This window comes from Gavia stellata, chromosome 7, assembly GCF_030936135.1.
Source record: "Gavia stellata isolate bGavSte3 chromosome 7, bGavSte3.hap2, whole genome shotgun sequence".
Classification (NCBI taxonomy): Eukaryota; Metazoa; Chordata; class Aves; order Gaviiformes; family Gaviidae; genus Gavia; species Gavia stellata.
Window position 1 is genome coordinate 3533000 of NC_082600.1, and position 18331 is coordinate 3551330.

The 18331-nt window shown below is 42.6% G+C and overlaps 1 protein-coding gene across 1 annotated transcript in view; it reads right to left on the minus strand.

Moving 5' to 3' along the window:
• The window catches only part of MAP4K5 (mitogen-activated protein kinase kinase kinase kinase 5), a 71259-nt gene that overhangs the window by 41374 nt on the left and 11554 nt on the right, over positions 1-18331 (minus strand). The window contains exon 2 of the mRNA XM_059819307.1: positions 6350-6407. Within this exon, the coding sequence (XP_059675290.1) occupies positions 6350-6407 (58 nt within the window). The remainder of the gene's footprint in view (positions 1-6349; positions 6408-18331) is intronic.

Consider the following 18331-nt stretch of genomic DNA (forward strand, 5'->3'; position numbering starts at 1 on the left):
CAAACATTGGGCAAATGAAAACAAGCAATGAGATTCCTCTGTAACCTTGCAAAAGGTACAGAGCACGACAGATTACCACCAGCCCTCTGAGTGTCAAAGGTCTCTGAGGGCACTATTTATCATTACAGCAGTATTTACAACAGACATCAGTAAATTTTTAAATATTTTGTTTATTACATTTTACCAGGGAGAAAGTTCTGTGGCAGAAAACTACACTGGCAAATAGTTACCTCTTTGTATTGACTCCCCTCTCTGTTCATCTGCTAAACCCATAGAAGGAAGTGGCTTTAGTGTTTCAGATGGTTTTGGCTTCTACGCTGCTGAGTACAGTTGGATTAGTTTCTGAAATAGAATTGGCTCCCAAATTATTTGAAGCATTTGTACTCAGTGAATGCTGGGAAATGTCATTAGCGTGCCATAATACTTTTGCCTAATGCTCTCCAAAGTCTATGCCAAAAAAAAAGTGAAAAACACTGTCTATTTTGATTTTAGCAGCACAGCTTAAGTAACTGTGGTAGCAGATCTAGCGTACTGCTCAAAAATTCAAACAAATTAATGACAGTAACCTTCTAAGTAGAGAGTTTATTTCCTTTGTCTGCAGAACAGACCAAGGAAGGTAATCACAGATGAAATAAAATATGTATTCATGCTGGGGTCTCAGCTGCAAGTTGGAGTCTCTTTGCCTACCAACTCACTCCCTACCTGCAGTAGACGAGGGAGTAACACGAACAAACCACAATTCATTCCCGCCCGCCATTTCAGTGGTTTTGCTAGGTCTCTCAAAATACTGCCATCTTATTGTGTGCCGTTCCTTGCAGCTTTAATTCAACACATTCCTCACGTCCTCTGGGGCACTCTTTGCTTCGGAGTCTTTTGTCTTCTGCTCCCAATTCCCCCGTCTATGCATTAATCAAGTGTTGAGTTTGGAGCTCTTATTTTTCCACCTACTAATTAATTCCTATCTATGAGCCACATCCTCCTCCTCTCCAGAAGATGCTGTATATAACTCACAAGCCTATTTCTCTAGTGACTAACCTACAAAATTCATTACCAGCCTTTTTCTAGTTGCGCCCTACGGTCTGACAGGAGCTCGTGGTGGTGCTCGGAAGGGCTACGCTCCCCACCACAGGTAGCCCCAACAGCTTCTGACACTGGCCTGGTCCAGGAATTGATGGTGCTTTGCAAGTACAGTCCTACAAAGCTATTCAAACCCCTTAAAATTAGTCAGAACATTGAAGCGGGGAGCAGCTGGTTTATATATTTTTTTTAAATCTGGAAGGTTTTGAACAGCCATGCCTTCCTGCAAAGACAGTAAGCTGCTGCACAGTCCAGCCACCCTGCAGAGGCAGTAGACATCCTAGAGAACTAAAAATAAATAAACAAGTGCTGTGAACCCTCCTTAAAAACAAAACAAACCCCCAACAAGATCTCTGCCAAGAGGCGGTGGGTGTACATGTGATGGATGGAGATCAGGTTGGCAACGTTTAAAAAGAAAACGTATTAAAAAAACCCCCAACCCCACAAAACTAGAAGAAATCGCTTCCCTGGGGCAAATCATAACATAATGAAACATTTAAGATGTAGTCATCAGTGCTAATTAAAATGGGGTTCTCAATAGTGGTGACTTTTGTCCAGAGCTTTGCACTTTTCACTGTAGTGCTTAAGCAGCACGAAGCAAAGGTAGGGGCTGCTCGGCCTCCGACGGTTCCTGTTCTTCCCGCAGCTCTAACGGCAGAGGATTTGGCCTCTGCTTCAGTTCAGTTTTCAAAGCAGTTCTTCAAATTCACAATAAAACCAGACCTACTTCATTTGGATCAGCTGCAGCGACATGAAGGCTCGAGGAAGCCTCTCACTACATTAGCAACAGGTTAATATCGTCTTTTTTCTGTCATTAAAGCATTGCTCTACCCATCGTAGACCTGCTGAGAGATAAACCCAGCGGCAGGTCACTCTCCCCGGCACCACTGCCCCAGACACTGGCCACAGCATTTCACACGTTGTCAAGCAAGGGCTGAGGGATCCTCCGCTGTGGTTTCCACTGCACTTAACATTACCTAATTAGTCTTACCATTGCAATCCACGTACATAAAACCAGCCCTGGTTGGCCAAGGAAAGGTTAGGAGCCACAGTCACCCCAAGGCAGTGGTTTTAGCTTCTCCCCTGAGCCTCCCCACGCTGCTTCTACCTTCAGCCTTCAAAAACATCTCTTTGGCTGCACAGTGAAGTGGATTGCACAACCAAGCAGAATTAAAAATTAACCCTGCGCTGAGTCAGGTACGGGGCCCTTCAGCCCTGCATCCCATCTCCAACAGAGGATGCCAAGGAAGTATTTAAAACAGCCCACACAGGGATGCTTCCCCTGAACACCCTCCCCACCTCCAGAGATTTATGGCTCAGAAAAACATCTCAGTCAAAGATGGGATCTTTGCATATAATAGTCTTTCATGCATTTTTCTCTCATATAAATTTGTACAGTTCCTTTTTGCACCTCTGTAAACACCGCTTAATACAACGAGGAGTTTCACAGATCTTGCAGAGAAAACCACATCTCCTTGTTGCTCCGAGCCTGCTATCCCGTTCGTTGCACCCGCTACCTCCAAACCCACTGCCAGCTCAGTCCCCTCATCTGCTTTCACCTCAATACACACCCTGGTACAAGGGACGCAGTGACTTCATGGATGGGATGGGATGAAGCATGCAGGGCCAAGGGAACTATCCTGCCCGTTGCTGTGTACTGCCTTTCAGTTCATAAAAGCAATCCCTAAAGAAGAGGAAAACCCGATGCTGTGCACCGCATCAAATAATCACAGGGCAACAGGCAGTTCTGTTCCAAAGAGGTTACCACCTAAGGAGATCAAACAGCTGAGGATTGAAAGGGCCGCTGAAGGAGACAAAATGGCTTGTAGAGGTCACGCTGGTGGGAGCTAAGGCCATGCCCGAGGTTTCGCCCGCTAAGCACCACTCTCTAGGTCATACGACCATTAATTCTGGTGTGAGTAGGCAGGTTCAGAAATTCAGGATATTTATGTAATAGGGTTTGAGCCACAGCCACTGACACCTGAACTGTGTTGTGTGCATGAAGCTGGATTTGCAGACGACCTTGCTGACTCTAGAAGATGAGAGCTGCAACAGAAGCAGTGGTACCACCAACACGGCCTGGCTGCGTTTTGCTTGTTTACCTGCGCTGGTAAGCTTCAGTTGAAACCTCAAGAAAGACGAGAGAGAAAAGCTGAAGAATCAAGGTGAGCCTTTCTTTTCATTTATTCACTGGACTTTTTCAAATTTTTCCAACTGAAAAAAATGTTCAGGTTTCAGGAACTTTTTAACTGTTAAAAAAAAATACAAAAAACACTTGGAAATGAACATCTAGGCTCACAGGAAACCTTTTATCAAGCAGTCCAGAAGATAACATACTTTTCTTGGATGTGGGAAATCCCAAATTGATTTTTCCGTGATCATTTGGGGGATTGGAACTAGATGATGTTTAAGGTCCCTTCCAACCCAAACCATTCTCTGATTCTGTGATTTTACAGAAGAGCCTGGCCATCACCCTGAACATCAGGCAACAGAGTCATTCTCATGTGCTGTCTAAATTAATTCACATTTAATTTATACTAAAGCAAAAAGCATATGAAAAGCTTCAGGGGAAATCCTTAAAACCACCTTGGAATGCCTTCATGTCAGTAGAGAAAGTAACATCCCATGAGGAGGGAGACACAACTGCTGGTCTTTGTTGTAAATAAGACAAAGATGGGTCTGAACTCCTCTTCCCCTATATTCTCTAACCACGTAATAGACGGGGACTCCCGCTGCCTTCCCCTCCCACTTTATAACCAGCACTTCAGTCTCCCTGATAATCTAGCTCAAGAGGAAGAAAACAAGGGGTGAAGCCACCAAAGCACTCCATTTTAGAAATGTTCCCAGCCCTCTTCCCCCACACCCCATTTCTATTTTGGTAAAAACTACTTTGGTACAGTAACCCAAATTAATGCATAGTTGCTTGACCATTTCAAAATGGCTGAAATAGAAAAAAAAAAAAAAAAAAAAGAAAAAATTGAGAGATTCCATGCAAGATAGTTATCTTAACAAACATTAAGAATTTTTTGGAAGACAAAAAAACCCCAACTGTAAAGACATTATCACTCTTCCCTCAAAGTTTTGATCTGGGATTTCACAACCAAGAAATATGGGGTGAGGCACACGCATTAAGCATTGATCCTCCCATCAAAGGTTTGAAAATTATTATTCAAGGGTAACAGACCTGTTGGAAAAATTTAGCTGGCCTAGAAGTCTGCTGGACAATACTAAACTTTTATGAAAAATGAACATACTTACTGCTATTTAAAAACAGTCCTCTGAATCTTTATTCATATGGCTAAAAGAAAAACTTTAAAACATTTGGTTTCTAAGACTGACACTCCGATCACTATATATACCACTGGTCATAGAGTCCTCAATGGGGGAGGAGCTGGTCAGATGTCTTGGGTAAGCACTGTAGAATTTGACAAGTTCTGCTAGCCCGGATTTAATAGAAAGCTGGAGGAACTACAAAAAACAACAGCAGGATGGGCAGAGCCATCTCTCAGCGCTCAGCTCCTCAGGGATGCACATTTGGAGAGACCAGGAGAAGAAAGGGCAGCCTTTCCGCTTATCAAGGACCTACAAACATTAGTGAACACTGTGTTTAAGAACCCACGATGCCTCTCAACCCAAGTGACCGAACAGAACCAAGCAACGACAAGGAAATGAGACAACGTATTTTCCAAAGCAAGGAAGGGTAAAATAGCACATCCACCTCACTTGCTAGCAATGTACTGACACTGGGAGCTCCCCATCAAAATTACAGTCTTTTAACACACAGTCATGAATAGATGCTGGCGTTCAGGGACTGGAGACATTTCAGTACCGGCCATCAAAACCTTGAATCACAGAAGACAGGTTGGCAGGGACCTCCAGAGGTCTCTGGTCCAGCCTTCTGCTCCAAGCAGGGCCAACTGCAGAGTCAGGTCACGTTGCTCAAGGCCTTGCCCAGTGAACTTCAGAAAATCTTCAAGGACCGAGATGCCACCAACTCCCTGAGCCCCACCTCAGAGCACAAATACCCTCCTCCTGAAGAATTTTCCCCACATCCAGCTGGACTCTCCCTTGGTCCAGATGGTGCCGGCTGGCTCTCACCCCTTTGCTGGGCACTGCTGACCAGTCTGCCTCCAGCTCCTCTGCCAGTCCGCTGTGGAAGACGGTGGTTAAATCCCTCTTCAGCCTTCTTGTCCCCAGACTAAAAACCACTCAGTTCTGCCAGCCTCTCCTACATCATGTGTCTTTCCAGATTTTCCTCCATTTTTCCTGCCTAAAGAGTCTGTATTTATTCCCTGCAGCACTGCAGTCATGGAAGCTGTCTCGTGTTTCTATATATCCTACTACTTTATTAATTGTCCCTTAATTGCTTCATAGGCTACAGGTGTCAGTCCACGAGCACTGGGCAAGCACACATTCACAGGAGGAGCCTCCCTCACCCCCTGTCCCAGAGAGCCAGGACCCTGAACAGACACGGCACCGCAGTTCAGGCAAACCACAACCACAGAGACACTACCGTGGCAAAGAGACACAGAAGAGGACAATGCTAAGGAGGGGTTTGAAAAGCATGCCAACGACTAGGTAACGAGAGATTACTTCTTCGAACAAATACAAGATCCTCAGGTGGGGCTGAGTTATAACTGAGGAGATAAAAAGCTCCTCTCCTCCCTTCCACTCAGGACACAATTTCTGATTTCAACTCTCTACGCAGGACTCAGATTAGGCTTCAGCTCAGCAAATCTCCTGGGCAGCAAGTGAGCTTCTCCTGCGTCTCTTGCTTTTAGGAGTGGCAGAAAACGCACGGGGAAATGACAGTACAAGCCATCCCTCCTCCTTCAGCACAGGTTAGAAAAAAGATGACACATTGAAAAGCACAAGGCTCTGTTTTTCCCAGTGCAACTTTGGTGGGCATTAGCATCATTGCCTGGTCCCTCCCCCCTTTCAACTCACACAGCCTACCAGCTCCATACCGTCTCAAAGCTCAAAATTTACCATCTGTCCTTAATCTTCTCTTTGTACTAACAACACACTGAAACTGCAGTATCTTTTTATGCAACAATCGATAAGGCAGATAAGAACAAACAAGGAAACAGTGAGCAGAACATAGCCAAAAGTAATGGTACATCCTGCAGTGCTTCCTGTCATCTGACCGCTGAAATGACAAAAAAGAACCCCAAACAATTCTTTTGCCTGAAGCTTCATAGCCGTGTGAAAATAAACATATGGAAAAAATGAAAGAGCAATTAAAAAATACAGAAAAGAATGTAAAACTTACCAGGCTCTAACTTGATTATTTTTACAGCAGCCAGTTCTCCTGTATGAAGATTTCTAGCCTGAAATAAGAGAGTTAAGATATATTTAATATACTGCAAAGGCATCTCACACAGTCTTACAAACTGTGAAAAGATACACTATGATGTCACGTGTTACAAATATGGCACAATGCAATTAGCTGAGAGCGACCTGGGTGAGAATTATCTGGTTTTGGTATTAGCACAGCATCAACCTAGTTGGAGTTGTGAAGCGTTACTGGCAGTTCCTTTCGAGGTACTTAAGAAAAACCCAGCTACCTGCCAGCAAACGAGAGCTCATGCCTTTCAAACACCATTTCTAAGGGCTGTTGAAACTGAGAAGTTTCTGCCATCCATGCTCGCTGGGGCGGTATGAAAGCACTGTGCCGCAACACGGACTATCAGAGCATGGAGCCTGCAGTGCTCAACCACCCATCTCATGGTGCTAAACCTCAGCGTGCTCCGAAAGTGGAACTGATAGGTGGAGGGGCAGGGAGAAGCACTGCAGATGCAGCACGGATGAGTCACAACTTAACTCTGAAAACAAACTCTTCCCAGCAGACCCTGACAAAGGCAAGTGGTCCCCATGACTCTCGAGTAGAAGAAGGGGTAGGGAGCTCCAGTTAAGCATTTACAGAACTGCCGTCTCCAGGTACAGTGTAAACTTCACAGCAAGAATTGAGCGCTGGAGGAAAATGTTAGAGAAGCCTCAGATACAGAAAGTTTTAAGAGGGGATTTCATTAACACTGTTAACTCTAGTAAAATGAGCTCTAAATCACTCGGGCACCATCACCAGGGCTAAGCTATATTATTTTTGACACACAACCTGATCCAATTAGGCACTGTGGCATTCCCATTTTGCTGATCAACCAAAAGTTACAGGAGTCTAAACCCAACCGCTTCATTCTCACCCTACCAAATATAGAGTCTTCTGAACGTACGAAATCTGATGAAGAGGCAGATTACAGAAAATCGAGGGAAAACTGGGTTAGGTGAAATCGATTTGGGCAGTTACTTAAGATGAGGATACAAAGCAAATTTGCCCCTGTAGACTGAACTGAAGGAAGCCACGACAGAACAAGGCACTCTGCTCTTGCATACGGACAAGAAGTCATCTTAATTTAACAACAGGTAAAGCAAGAACTTGAAAGATGAACCCCTCAGTTTTGTCAACGCTTAGTCAAGCTTCCAAATCGGGAAAGGTTTTCCAGCCAGGGAAGACAAGAAAAAACCCAAACCAACAATAATTAGCCTTTCAAAGTCCTGTAGTGCTCAGCCAAGAGATGGGCATCAAAATGCATGCTAAGGACACAAACATGACCCAACTGAAGTCAAAGAGAACCTGAACAACTGTACAACACAAACAAACATCTGAAGCAAACAGACCAAATCACTGAACACAGAAACAGATAGTTATCTGCTAACCACAACGGAAACCTTTACCACTTCTTAAAGTACCTTCCTAACAGAGGTGCTTTTTAGACCACTGCAAAATCCCTGGTAACCTTCAACATCTAGAAGGAGCACGCATCCAAGCATGGACAAAGGATTAGGACCTCTTTGGTACTCTTACACCTAACAAGACCGCTATGAAACACAGATGTTCCCGTAAGAGACCAAGCACACTATCTTGGTGAAGCCAGGGAACCTCCACCATCCACACTTCTATCCACAAGCAGCTAAGCTGTTCCGATAAAGGAGATTGCATGGTTTCCAGATCAGCTTCATTTCTGAAGTAGATTGTATTCCTTCCCAATATTCCTTTTCCATATAAGCAAGAACTGCCACTGTTACGCTGAAGTCTGAAAGAACGGGTGTAGTCTGCCAAAGGTCTTTGGTACGCAGACGGCTTGGCAGGGACTCAAAGGTTCAGGCCGGAGGAGATCACTGCAATTAAAGGCTCTCAGCTTTCACAGGCAATAGGCCATGCAGCTTCACCAAATTGTGTCCTGCTGCTAGCCACTATTACCATCAAGTAATATAATCAAGCATATAATCTATAGCCTGGATATGGACTGTTTCGGGTTTCAACCATCGAACTTTGTCTGCTGGAACGGAAAGCTCTCTACCAGGTTGGTATTTATGAACTAAACACATCAAGCTATCTGAGCCACTTGCCCTAAGCCAGGTTTTCTGGTCCTACAGTTTAATCTTCCAACCGAACACATCCTCGAGTTGATGATACCAGGACCACACACGCTACTTAACCCCTATCATGCCAGCATCAAAGGCAAAAATGCTAAGCATTCCCTGAGCCTCAATATCCTTGTTTGGATGCTCACAGACACAAGAACTGTATTAGATCTTCAGTCTAGACAGTCGCACTGCAAGCATGCAGCAAATTATCCAAACTGACTGCTTCCCAAGAGATAACACTTGCCTGCAAACGTGACTGATGGCTTTTGTTCCTTCATCCTGGATTGCACCAGCTTTACATGAGTACATACATCTCTCTCTGCTGTCACTCTTGTTTTTTAAACCTTTCTCTTCCACACCTTTCTGTCAGCTGAAAACTTGATCAATAATGAATTACCGTTATCTTGCACATCATTAAAAATGTAAGAAGGCGAGGGCTAAAAACTAGTTCTCCATGGTACACAGCTAGATATGAAAACTGTCAAATAAGGATTCCTCAAGCCATTTTGAAACATGTTTGTTAAAGAAATTCTCAAATAATTTCCTACGGGCTGCTACAGTTTGCATTGTTCTACTTTTTTAAAAAGAATTGTGTAGTATCAAGAAGTCACAGACAGGAATGCACTACATCAACACTGCTGCCTTCATGAATCAAACCTGAAATTTTACTACAAGTTATATTTGACAAAAATATAAGTTCTCCATAATTTCCCTGGTGTGAAGAATTAGTTAACGATTTATCAATTTGCCTTATTGATACACTTCTTCACTGGGAGAGGGGAAACTGAAGTAAAGCGAAGAAATTATATTTCTCCTAGTCATCTTATTTACATTTTTAAAGCCCAACAGCAAAATATCTGCCTCCTTCCTGTGCCCTCAAAATCTCCTCAATATTTCAAGCCTTAATTCAAAATTAGCTGACACCAACCAGAGGCCAGGGGAACCGGGACCACCCAGACCTGCAAATTAACAAGTATAGTTGCTGTTCAGTATCTCATGAGCTATTATTGACATAGCAAGTTATCATTTATATGCATTTATCACATAAAGATGACATATGTATCACAAACTTTGATGTCGTCTTCTGAATTCTGGTATTTTTAGTATTTCAGTCTAATGGAAGATAAAACCTGTTAGATTTCTTATTGTCTTTAATTCTGCTGGCCTTGATTCCCTCAATATGTAAGGAAGTCTCCTAAGAACTCATCTTGACACTAAAAGCTAAAAGACTAAAAAGCTCAGTGTCTGCACAGCTCCCCCCTGCGCTGGAGCCCACATCCCCGTCAGCAACGTGGTCCGGTTCCCACACGACAGAAGTGGAGCCCGACTTCCCTGACAGATCAGGGGACTTGCTGCAAGACTTTCCCCAAAAGGAAGATAGAGCTTTTGCTATCTGTTAGTATTGATCTTAATTTTATTTAATGAAACTCAAACCTGAAAATTACTTTCCACATTACTCAGAATGAAAATTAAACCTATAGGATTTTGGCAGAAGGATTGCAAAGTTCCAACAGAAAACTTGACCTACACAAGAATGGGACCAGAACAAGGGTGTTTTTGAATGAGGTGAGCCACACAGTCAAATTTATTTTGCTCAATGTCCTATACAGAGCGTATTTACTGAGAAAGAAGAGCTAGGTAGTAGTCTTTTGGTCACCTCTTCTTCAGCTGTCCTACAGCCCGCTATAGGATGAGTGACAGCATCCCACTGAGCACAGCTCTTCCAGAATATTTTAGCAGCTAAATATTAATACTACAGAACATCACATAAAGTCTGTGTTCAAAATAAAAAAAAAACCAAAAGTACTCCTCTTTTTTTGACTATCCCATTGCATAGTTGTAGCGATCTAGGAGATTACATGTCACTGCTTTAATGTGACAGCACAATAATCATTACACTTTTTTCCCCAGCCTACGTCAGCACCAGTCAACGCACCCCAGATTCCCTCAAGCATACACACAGCTGTACCAGAGCAGATTAAAGGTTCCTTTAAACCCATGGTCCTGTCTCAAACAGCGGATGCTTCAGAAAGTGGTTAACTGAGCAAGCAAATGGTGACGCTTTCCTGATGCACCCTCCCAGCAACCGAACCGGGATCTGCACACTGCTTGCTGCAACAAGGACCAGCTGCAGAGCCTGCGTTAGGCTGTCCGTCCAGGAGCAACACACGTTCTTCCAACCTAGGCACAACGTCAGTGGCGTGTCCCAACGCCACGCTCAAAAATGAGAGGTGCACTATTATTAGGACTGAGGTTTTGGGGAGTTGAGAGAGTTTTATGGAATTACAGACAAAAAAATCATCGGGTTTTCCCACTGAGACTTAACTTTCTTCTCAGAACTGCATCAAAAAGCTGTTGTGGGACAGTGGAACCCGACGTGACACCCGTGGCGATCCCTGTGTACGATGCTTCCCACCACACACCCAAACAATGCACACAAGAAAACACGTATTGGGTAGGACACTTTCTGTAGCTAGTGACCAGAAATAACACAGAAAACTGGTTTCAGAACCAGTTAGGCACTCTGCAGTTTTGTTTTATTTATTTTTAAGAGTGCAAGCCAAACAGTTCCACCCCAGGGGGTCCACAGTACTAAGCCGTGTGAGATGGTCAAAAATTAGAGAATCATTTCACTTGGACATCTGAATGCAAGTTTATGTGCTCAGTCTCCTTGTCCAGCCACTTTCTCCTGCAACACTGAGGAAGAGAAGGGGATGATTCAGCAAGTAATATCACTCTCACAGCCTCCAAATTAGTATTTTCAATTTCCACGGTGAAATCCCCTCCTTGCCCCAACGTCGCCGTCTGATCTCCAGCCTTGGCTTAACAGCCCAATTCACCAGAAGAGTCATTTGTTCGACCGTGTCTTCATTTAATCTAATCATAATTGCAGCTCCTGTGGCAACCCTCCCATGCAGCCCCATCTTATTCATTCCTTGCCAAGCTTCACTCATCAGTGACCACAACGTTTTGCTGTCTCAAGTGCTGCCTGCTTCTCCTCAGTTACTGTATGTACCTTGAAAAGGTACCCTGACCTCCTGCCCAGCGATTGAAATAGAAGTTTCTCATCTGCTTTCTAGTTTCTGACCTCTTACACTTTATAACTCTTAACCTGCTCTATGCAGTTTTGAAATCTCCATTGTGCTGCACTGTTCTTTCCATATCTCACGGTATCATCAAGCAGACCCTTGAATTCACCCACCTACACCTCTGAATTCATATCTACCACTGCCTAGAGCTCTCAGCCAACTAAGGCGACCCAAAGAAATGTCTCTCACCTGGGCTGCTCTAAATCCATGAAAACAGATTCCTTGCTTACACACAGGAAGCACAGTAGGTACTTCAGTTGCAATTAAAAAAGAGCATCCAAAATATTACAGGCATTAGGGGAATAAAAAAAGATAGCTAATACAGGATACCTGAACAAACCAAGACTACTGCATATATGTACCAGAAGGCAGGGGCACAGAGACCTTGAAACAGCAGATGGGATCTTGAAGATGCCACCACAACCAGCTCATCTGTGGAGTAAAACTTCATGGAGCAACTGCCACAGCTTGGCACAACCACCAGACCCTTCAGTAGCACTTCAGCCGTGAGCTTTTCTACATGAGGATTTGAGTTTCACTTCGTGGTGTAGTATCACCCTTCCATACGATACAAATGCTCCCATGAACACGTCACATTCTTGTATGTAACCCTGTTTTAGTTTTTTTATCCAATGTTCAAACTGGTCACACATAGAGATGAGACATTTCTGTGAAGGAAGGACTTATTTCTCTAGATGAGGCCCCTGATTCCTCACTGCTGTTCCCAGCACACAAGGAGAAGCCCTCAAGACCAACTCTGGGGTCCTGAGGTCTCCTGCTACGCTGCCGCCTCAACAGCGACCTGCCACGAAGGACAGCAAGTCCTCAGGGGAGCTCAGTAACTCTAAAACAACAATAAGTTTGTGGGGTTTCATCATTTGCTTGGGGTTTTTTTGTGAACACACAAACAGACATCCATAAAAAAGAGTACCCAAGAGGCAATATTAAGAAATCCGACAGGAACTGCCAGACTGGATTAGGTTTCTGATCTGACCAGTTTACCATTTGTCCCTCAAGTAAGCGGCAAGTGATGTGTTAGAGAAGAATTCGATCTTGGTGGATGGTGATCTGCTGGTCTGTAACAGAATTTGAATTACATCCTAATGCAGAAGTTCAAGTAAGCGTTCCTAGTGTTTATCATCATTAACGATACAATTTTGCTTACTTTTACAATTTACATAAATCAATCTGTCAGTTTTAAAAACTGCTTTGTAAATAGAGCTGGAAAACTATCAGGCAGCTAAAGCAAAGAACAGCAATGCTGGACATACTCGTAATGAGTGGAAAGGAGAGGCTTGTACTTCTGAAACACCATCTCTTTACCAGCAGAGTTTAATGCCCAGACTGTAGAGCTGGGGATTCATTAGAAGTTAATACATAACCAGAAAGCTTCTCAGAAAACCCAGCTTAAAAGCAACAAGAGTTAATCCCCATTGTGTCAGCCTAGAATTGCTATCCTTCTCAAGGATACCGCAACATTTTGAGGTCCTGTACAACGTTAGGAAAGCACTTTTGTAAAAGAAATCAAACTCTCTGAAAACTCAGAGAAAAAAAATCCTTGAAAATTTGCAGGTAAAGGTTAACCCAAGCAGAGAGGCCAGTTCTGACAGCTCACCGCTGAACACGATCTCCTGAAACGCTCACCTGAGCAGCACCCTGCCCAGGTAAGGGAGTAAAAGGCTGCCATTTGCTCAGAGCAGATGCAGACCTCGGTGTCAGGATGGGGCGCAAGCGGGAGAATCGCCTGTACAGACCACAGAGCAGCTGCGGAGCTCCTTTGCCTGGGCTCCAGCCAAAAACAGTAGCTCCCACTATTGCTTTCCAGTTTTAGACTGAGAGTGTGCTGGTTCATCTCCCAGTACCAGGCAGCGCACCCTACAAGCGCCCTCAGAAGCCTCACAGAAGTGGTATACAACCCGTGTATTTTTTCCTGCATTCCCCTGTATCTTACCTCCTCGACGGGTGCATGTACCAAACCCGTACAAGTGCAATTACCGCAGTTCTGGGCTTTTTTTTTTTCCCTTGTCTTGTCTTTTATATAAAACAAAATAAGCTAAATCAAGTCAGCATTCCCCACAGCCCCATCCTAAGAAAACCTAAACAGAGTACTGGACTGAATAAAGGCCCTCCTGCTTGGTGTCTCCATAACAGATGCTGAACACTTTTCTCCTTCGTGCGGGAAGGTCTACGGATGGATTAAAAATCTAGAAGAAGGAACAAAAGAGGATAGCTTAAAAAACAAAACAAAACATGGGACGACTCTGTCAAATATTAATGCAAATCTTACTGAATGGGCTGAGATTTGTGCCAGACAGAAACAACTGTCCCCCCCATTCTGAGTCCTCGCAACGCTCCGTGCATCAGCCGAGGTGTGCCAGGGCAGCTCACATGTGAAGCAGATGTCTAGTTAGTCTTTGCAGCTGGAAAAAGACACCTAACAGCAATTTCTAATTTTCAGGGCTGTTTCTCTTTTAGGAGGCAGAAAGACCCAGAGGCAATTGTTTGCCCCACAATCTTCCAGCTGGATTTCTGAGATGGAGAGCAGTACCAGGCTCCTTTATAGCAAAAGGCACAGCAGCTTTCAGAAACCATTTCCCTAACAGAGAATAGATTCAATACACTAAAAGAGAACTGTCTCTTACAACCATTACCATTACTACTTTTTGGGATAAACCAAAAATAAAGAGTCACACACCAGTTTTACTTTTTATATGAATTTCTGAATTTCTTGCGTCAGCCAATTTGTACCGCAGTGGCACTACTCAAAGAGCCATCACTTTGGATATCAGAGATGATATTGTGCAAAGACAAATATTGATTTTGTGGGTGCTCTCCAGGTGGACACTGCCACTCCTCATCCTTCAGACGAGGAACAAGCATCACTACAAAGCAGGAGGCAAACTTCACAGCTGTCATTTCCACACTTACAGCACTTGCAGTTTCCCTTATTGAAGAGGCAGAACCCAGAATACACAGAAGTACCAGGGTTTAAATAAATTCCACATTAAAACCTGAAACCCAATGCAGTAAGATCTGCGACTGGCACTCCTAAGCACAGCTATAATGCAAATAAGGCTTAAATGTATTTACTTTTACTGGCAGTTGGTGAAATTTAGCTAGTATATCTCTTGCAGAGAAAATTGGGAGGAGGGGAACCTACCTTTCACTCACAGACTTCAGACACTTTCTTACTCAAGGCCAATTAACTCAAGCAAGAAGGGATTAAAAGCTCATTAATGATGTTAGGCCAACTCCTTTTATTCCAGCACAGAAAACCAGGCTAAGGATTTGTATAAGTAAAGTGGCTTTACAGATCTCAGCAGCCACTAAAACATTTAATTCTCATTCCTAGCAATAACTACTGAAGGACAAAGACCTATGGCAAGAAGGATAACAATAATAACAAAGCAAAGATCAGTGCACAACTTAACACCATTCATTTAGGGAAAAAAAAACCAACAAAAGAAGTCAGCTATACGCTTCCAAGCCGAGGTTGGTTATGCACCTATGAAATTTTCTTGGCAGATCATCCTTCGCAAAATATTTGGCATGATCCTTCCAAAATCAAAAAGCTAAAGCTAGAAACAGACCCTGACCACAAAAGTACTATTTAGCAACTAATGCAGCACAAAAGATACAAACACCATACGAGAAAAACAAAAAAGGGCCCGATTTTGACTCAGTTGGAGCAGACCACTGGCAAAAACCAAACCAGAAAAGAACCTTTTCAAGTTACAGCTATGTGCATTGGATTGTTTTGAAAAGCTACTAGAAATAGCTCACTTCCCTGAGGAATAATAGACATTTTTGAACATAACGTAAGATCAAACAAATCAAAGAAGGCCCATGAAGTTGCTAATATACTTACAACTGAGCAGATGCCCAACACCTTTACTGGCCAGGGTATAAAATGGGGGGGGGGAGAAAAAAGATACCTTCAAACATATTATTAAACTACAAACCAAGATGGATTTTAAAAGAGTTTATTCACCAGAAGATAGGAAGAACAAAAGTAAAACAATTCTATTTTATTCCTACATTGAATGCATAGACCACAACACAGGGGAAAAAACCCACGGTATTATGGAGTACAAATTCAAGTAACATTAAAAGATTACATATTTTATCAGCTGCAGGGGAATTTATTTAATCCTTAGAGATGAAAGAACTAAGAGATGTGTCAAATAAAATATTTGAAGGATAGCTATGTCTCTTCACTGGAAAATAAAAAAAAATAAAAAAACAGTGAGTTGATCAGACATAACCGTCTCCAAACATCCAAGTCAAGGCAGCACTATTAACCCCACGGCACGCAAAAGAAGACACCAACATTTTTTATTTCAGGGAAGCTATGAAGAACTTATGATTATTGGTACATAACAAGGATAGAACCACTAAGCAACATGTCACAGACCTGGAGGAAATCCATGGCTGGGGTCCAAAACACTGGACCGTGCTTTCCCATTGCAACAAGGAATCTGGCTGTCTAGGAAGGGAGAAAACAAGTTTCTGAAGGAAAAGGCAATGGATTGCCTTTTTTTTCTTTTAAAATTGAGTCACTTGTGTTGCATTAAAGAATTTAAGACCATCATTTTACTTTTTTGATACCAAAGAAAAAGGAATTTTTTTACTGCTTTGCTTTGTAACCTTGAGCTAACACACAATAAGATGTGTCTCTTCATAAAGGCAGAACTAAGGAACCACTGCTGGCATTTTAAAGAGGAGAAGAAACTGCAATTCCGAGATTGCAACTCTTATACCGTCACTATCTGCATGCAACTTCCTAAACCACCACAAATACTTTAGGTCATACTTTCAGATTAGTCAGAACAAAATATCCAAGTGTATGCATTTTGCTGGGGTTTTCGTTCGTCTTATTGAAGCTATTTTGCCTAGAATTGCAGTACTTCATGCTGTAACTGAGCCGCGCGTACAAATTCGTTTTGAACTATGGAGCGTTTGGGCAAACCCCTCCAGCTTTTCATGCCACACGCAGGCTCTTCTGCGGTACCAAGCCTTCCAAAACCAGGGTACAAATCTGTATCAACTCCTTTAGCTTATTGTAATTTATTTGATAGAATCTAGAGAGAGATGCAGGTGAAAAATGTAGACTTACGTAGAAAAATCTAACTCCAACAAAGCTGTTCAGTAATTGCCTCCTTAAAATTTCAACTCCCCAGAGATGAACTCAGAGTTACAAAACTAAAAGGAACAAGCCATAAAGTTGTCTTCATGAAGAAAACAGGTCTGGGTGTTTTGTTCTTTGTTGTTGTTATTGTTAAGTAAAACAGTGACCAGAACAGAAAGAATGAATAAAAAATCAGCTGTGTAAATCAGAGAAGTTAAAAGAAAATTAGTTAAAAATAGAAGCAGGGAGATTCTTTTTCTGTCCTAAGATTAAGCTTTTGTTTACACCTGTACTGTATCAACTGTCACCTTCTTAGGGTGGAAGATGGGTAAGACGTAATGATTTCCTCTCAATTTCATTTGTGTACATGTGTATACAGATGACAACGTGTCTGCTTCTTTCTGATTATTGGGATAGTACCACTGTTCAGCTGTTTCTACTAGAATAAACCCCAACATTTATTTACAATCTTTATTTTATATCTGATCATGATGAAATAGTGATCAGTAACGTTTCTAATTCAGTAGGCAATTCAAAATCACAGCCTGGAATTCTGTTGAAATAAACAGAATTTTAATAATGGAAATTAGAACTTTTAAATGTGCTAGATACATGAGAAAGGTTAAGTATAAAGTATGTTTTGCACTTATGCTGATTATGTAAAGAGAGGAAATATGCTGCCATTTCATTACAGATTATATCTTTCATGATTTTACAGCTCTCTTATCTTCTCACACACCTTATTTTTAGCCAGAGTAGAGGAGAGAAAAGAAACTGTTTTGATTTTTCTTTTTTTTTTTTAAATTGTTTTCTCAATTTTGACTGATCCACTCATTTAAATGATGTAACTTGAAAATAAACATTTTTTCTACAGCTTAATCTACAGTTGTCAAACACCGGTTTCACTTTGGTAGCCTGGTGTCAAGCACCTGGCCAGTGACTTTCTCACTTTACTGGTTCAACTTTCTTTAAAACATGGACCAAAAACATGCTGCTCAAACAATATGCATGCTACAGGAATTATAGTACTACAGTAAATGAGGCCTGATGATTTAACTGGAATTTTAAAGAAATCTTTTTAAATTTTAATATACTTGAGAACATTTTCCATCTTGCCTTATTCCTTTTTGTTTCTAAATGTTTTTAAACTCACCTTTGCTTGATCCCGGTGGACCCCGGAGGCTGTTTAGGCAATGCACGTCCATCCCAGGAAGCTGCTCAGCCTGACAATCCGCTCTCCCACTCTGCAAAAGCCTACAGTTCCCACCCTCAGTAAAGGTAATCCTCTCCCTTCAGCAGCTGTGTGGATTTTCCACGGGCCAGCCTTCCTGAGCCAGACACCACTATGGAATGCTTTTGAGAAAGCTGGAGGAAATCATGATAGCGAGTCCGAGGAACTCTGTGCAGCCCGGCTGCTTCCCCGTTCCCAAAACTACCCCTCGCAAGCATCCTCTGCTCTAGAAAGCAACATATACAAGATTTCCTCTTAGCATGAAGTTATAGCACCTAAGGGCTAATTCAGCCGCCCCATGCTTTCAGTCCACAGCATCCTTGTTGTCCTAAGAAGTGCTATATTGGAGGTTGGATGATCTGCACACCCGCTCAGCAGAAA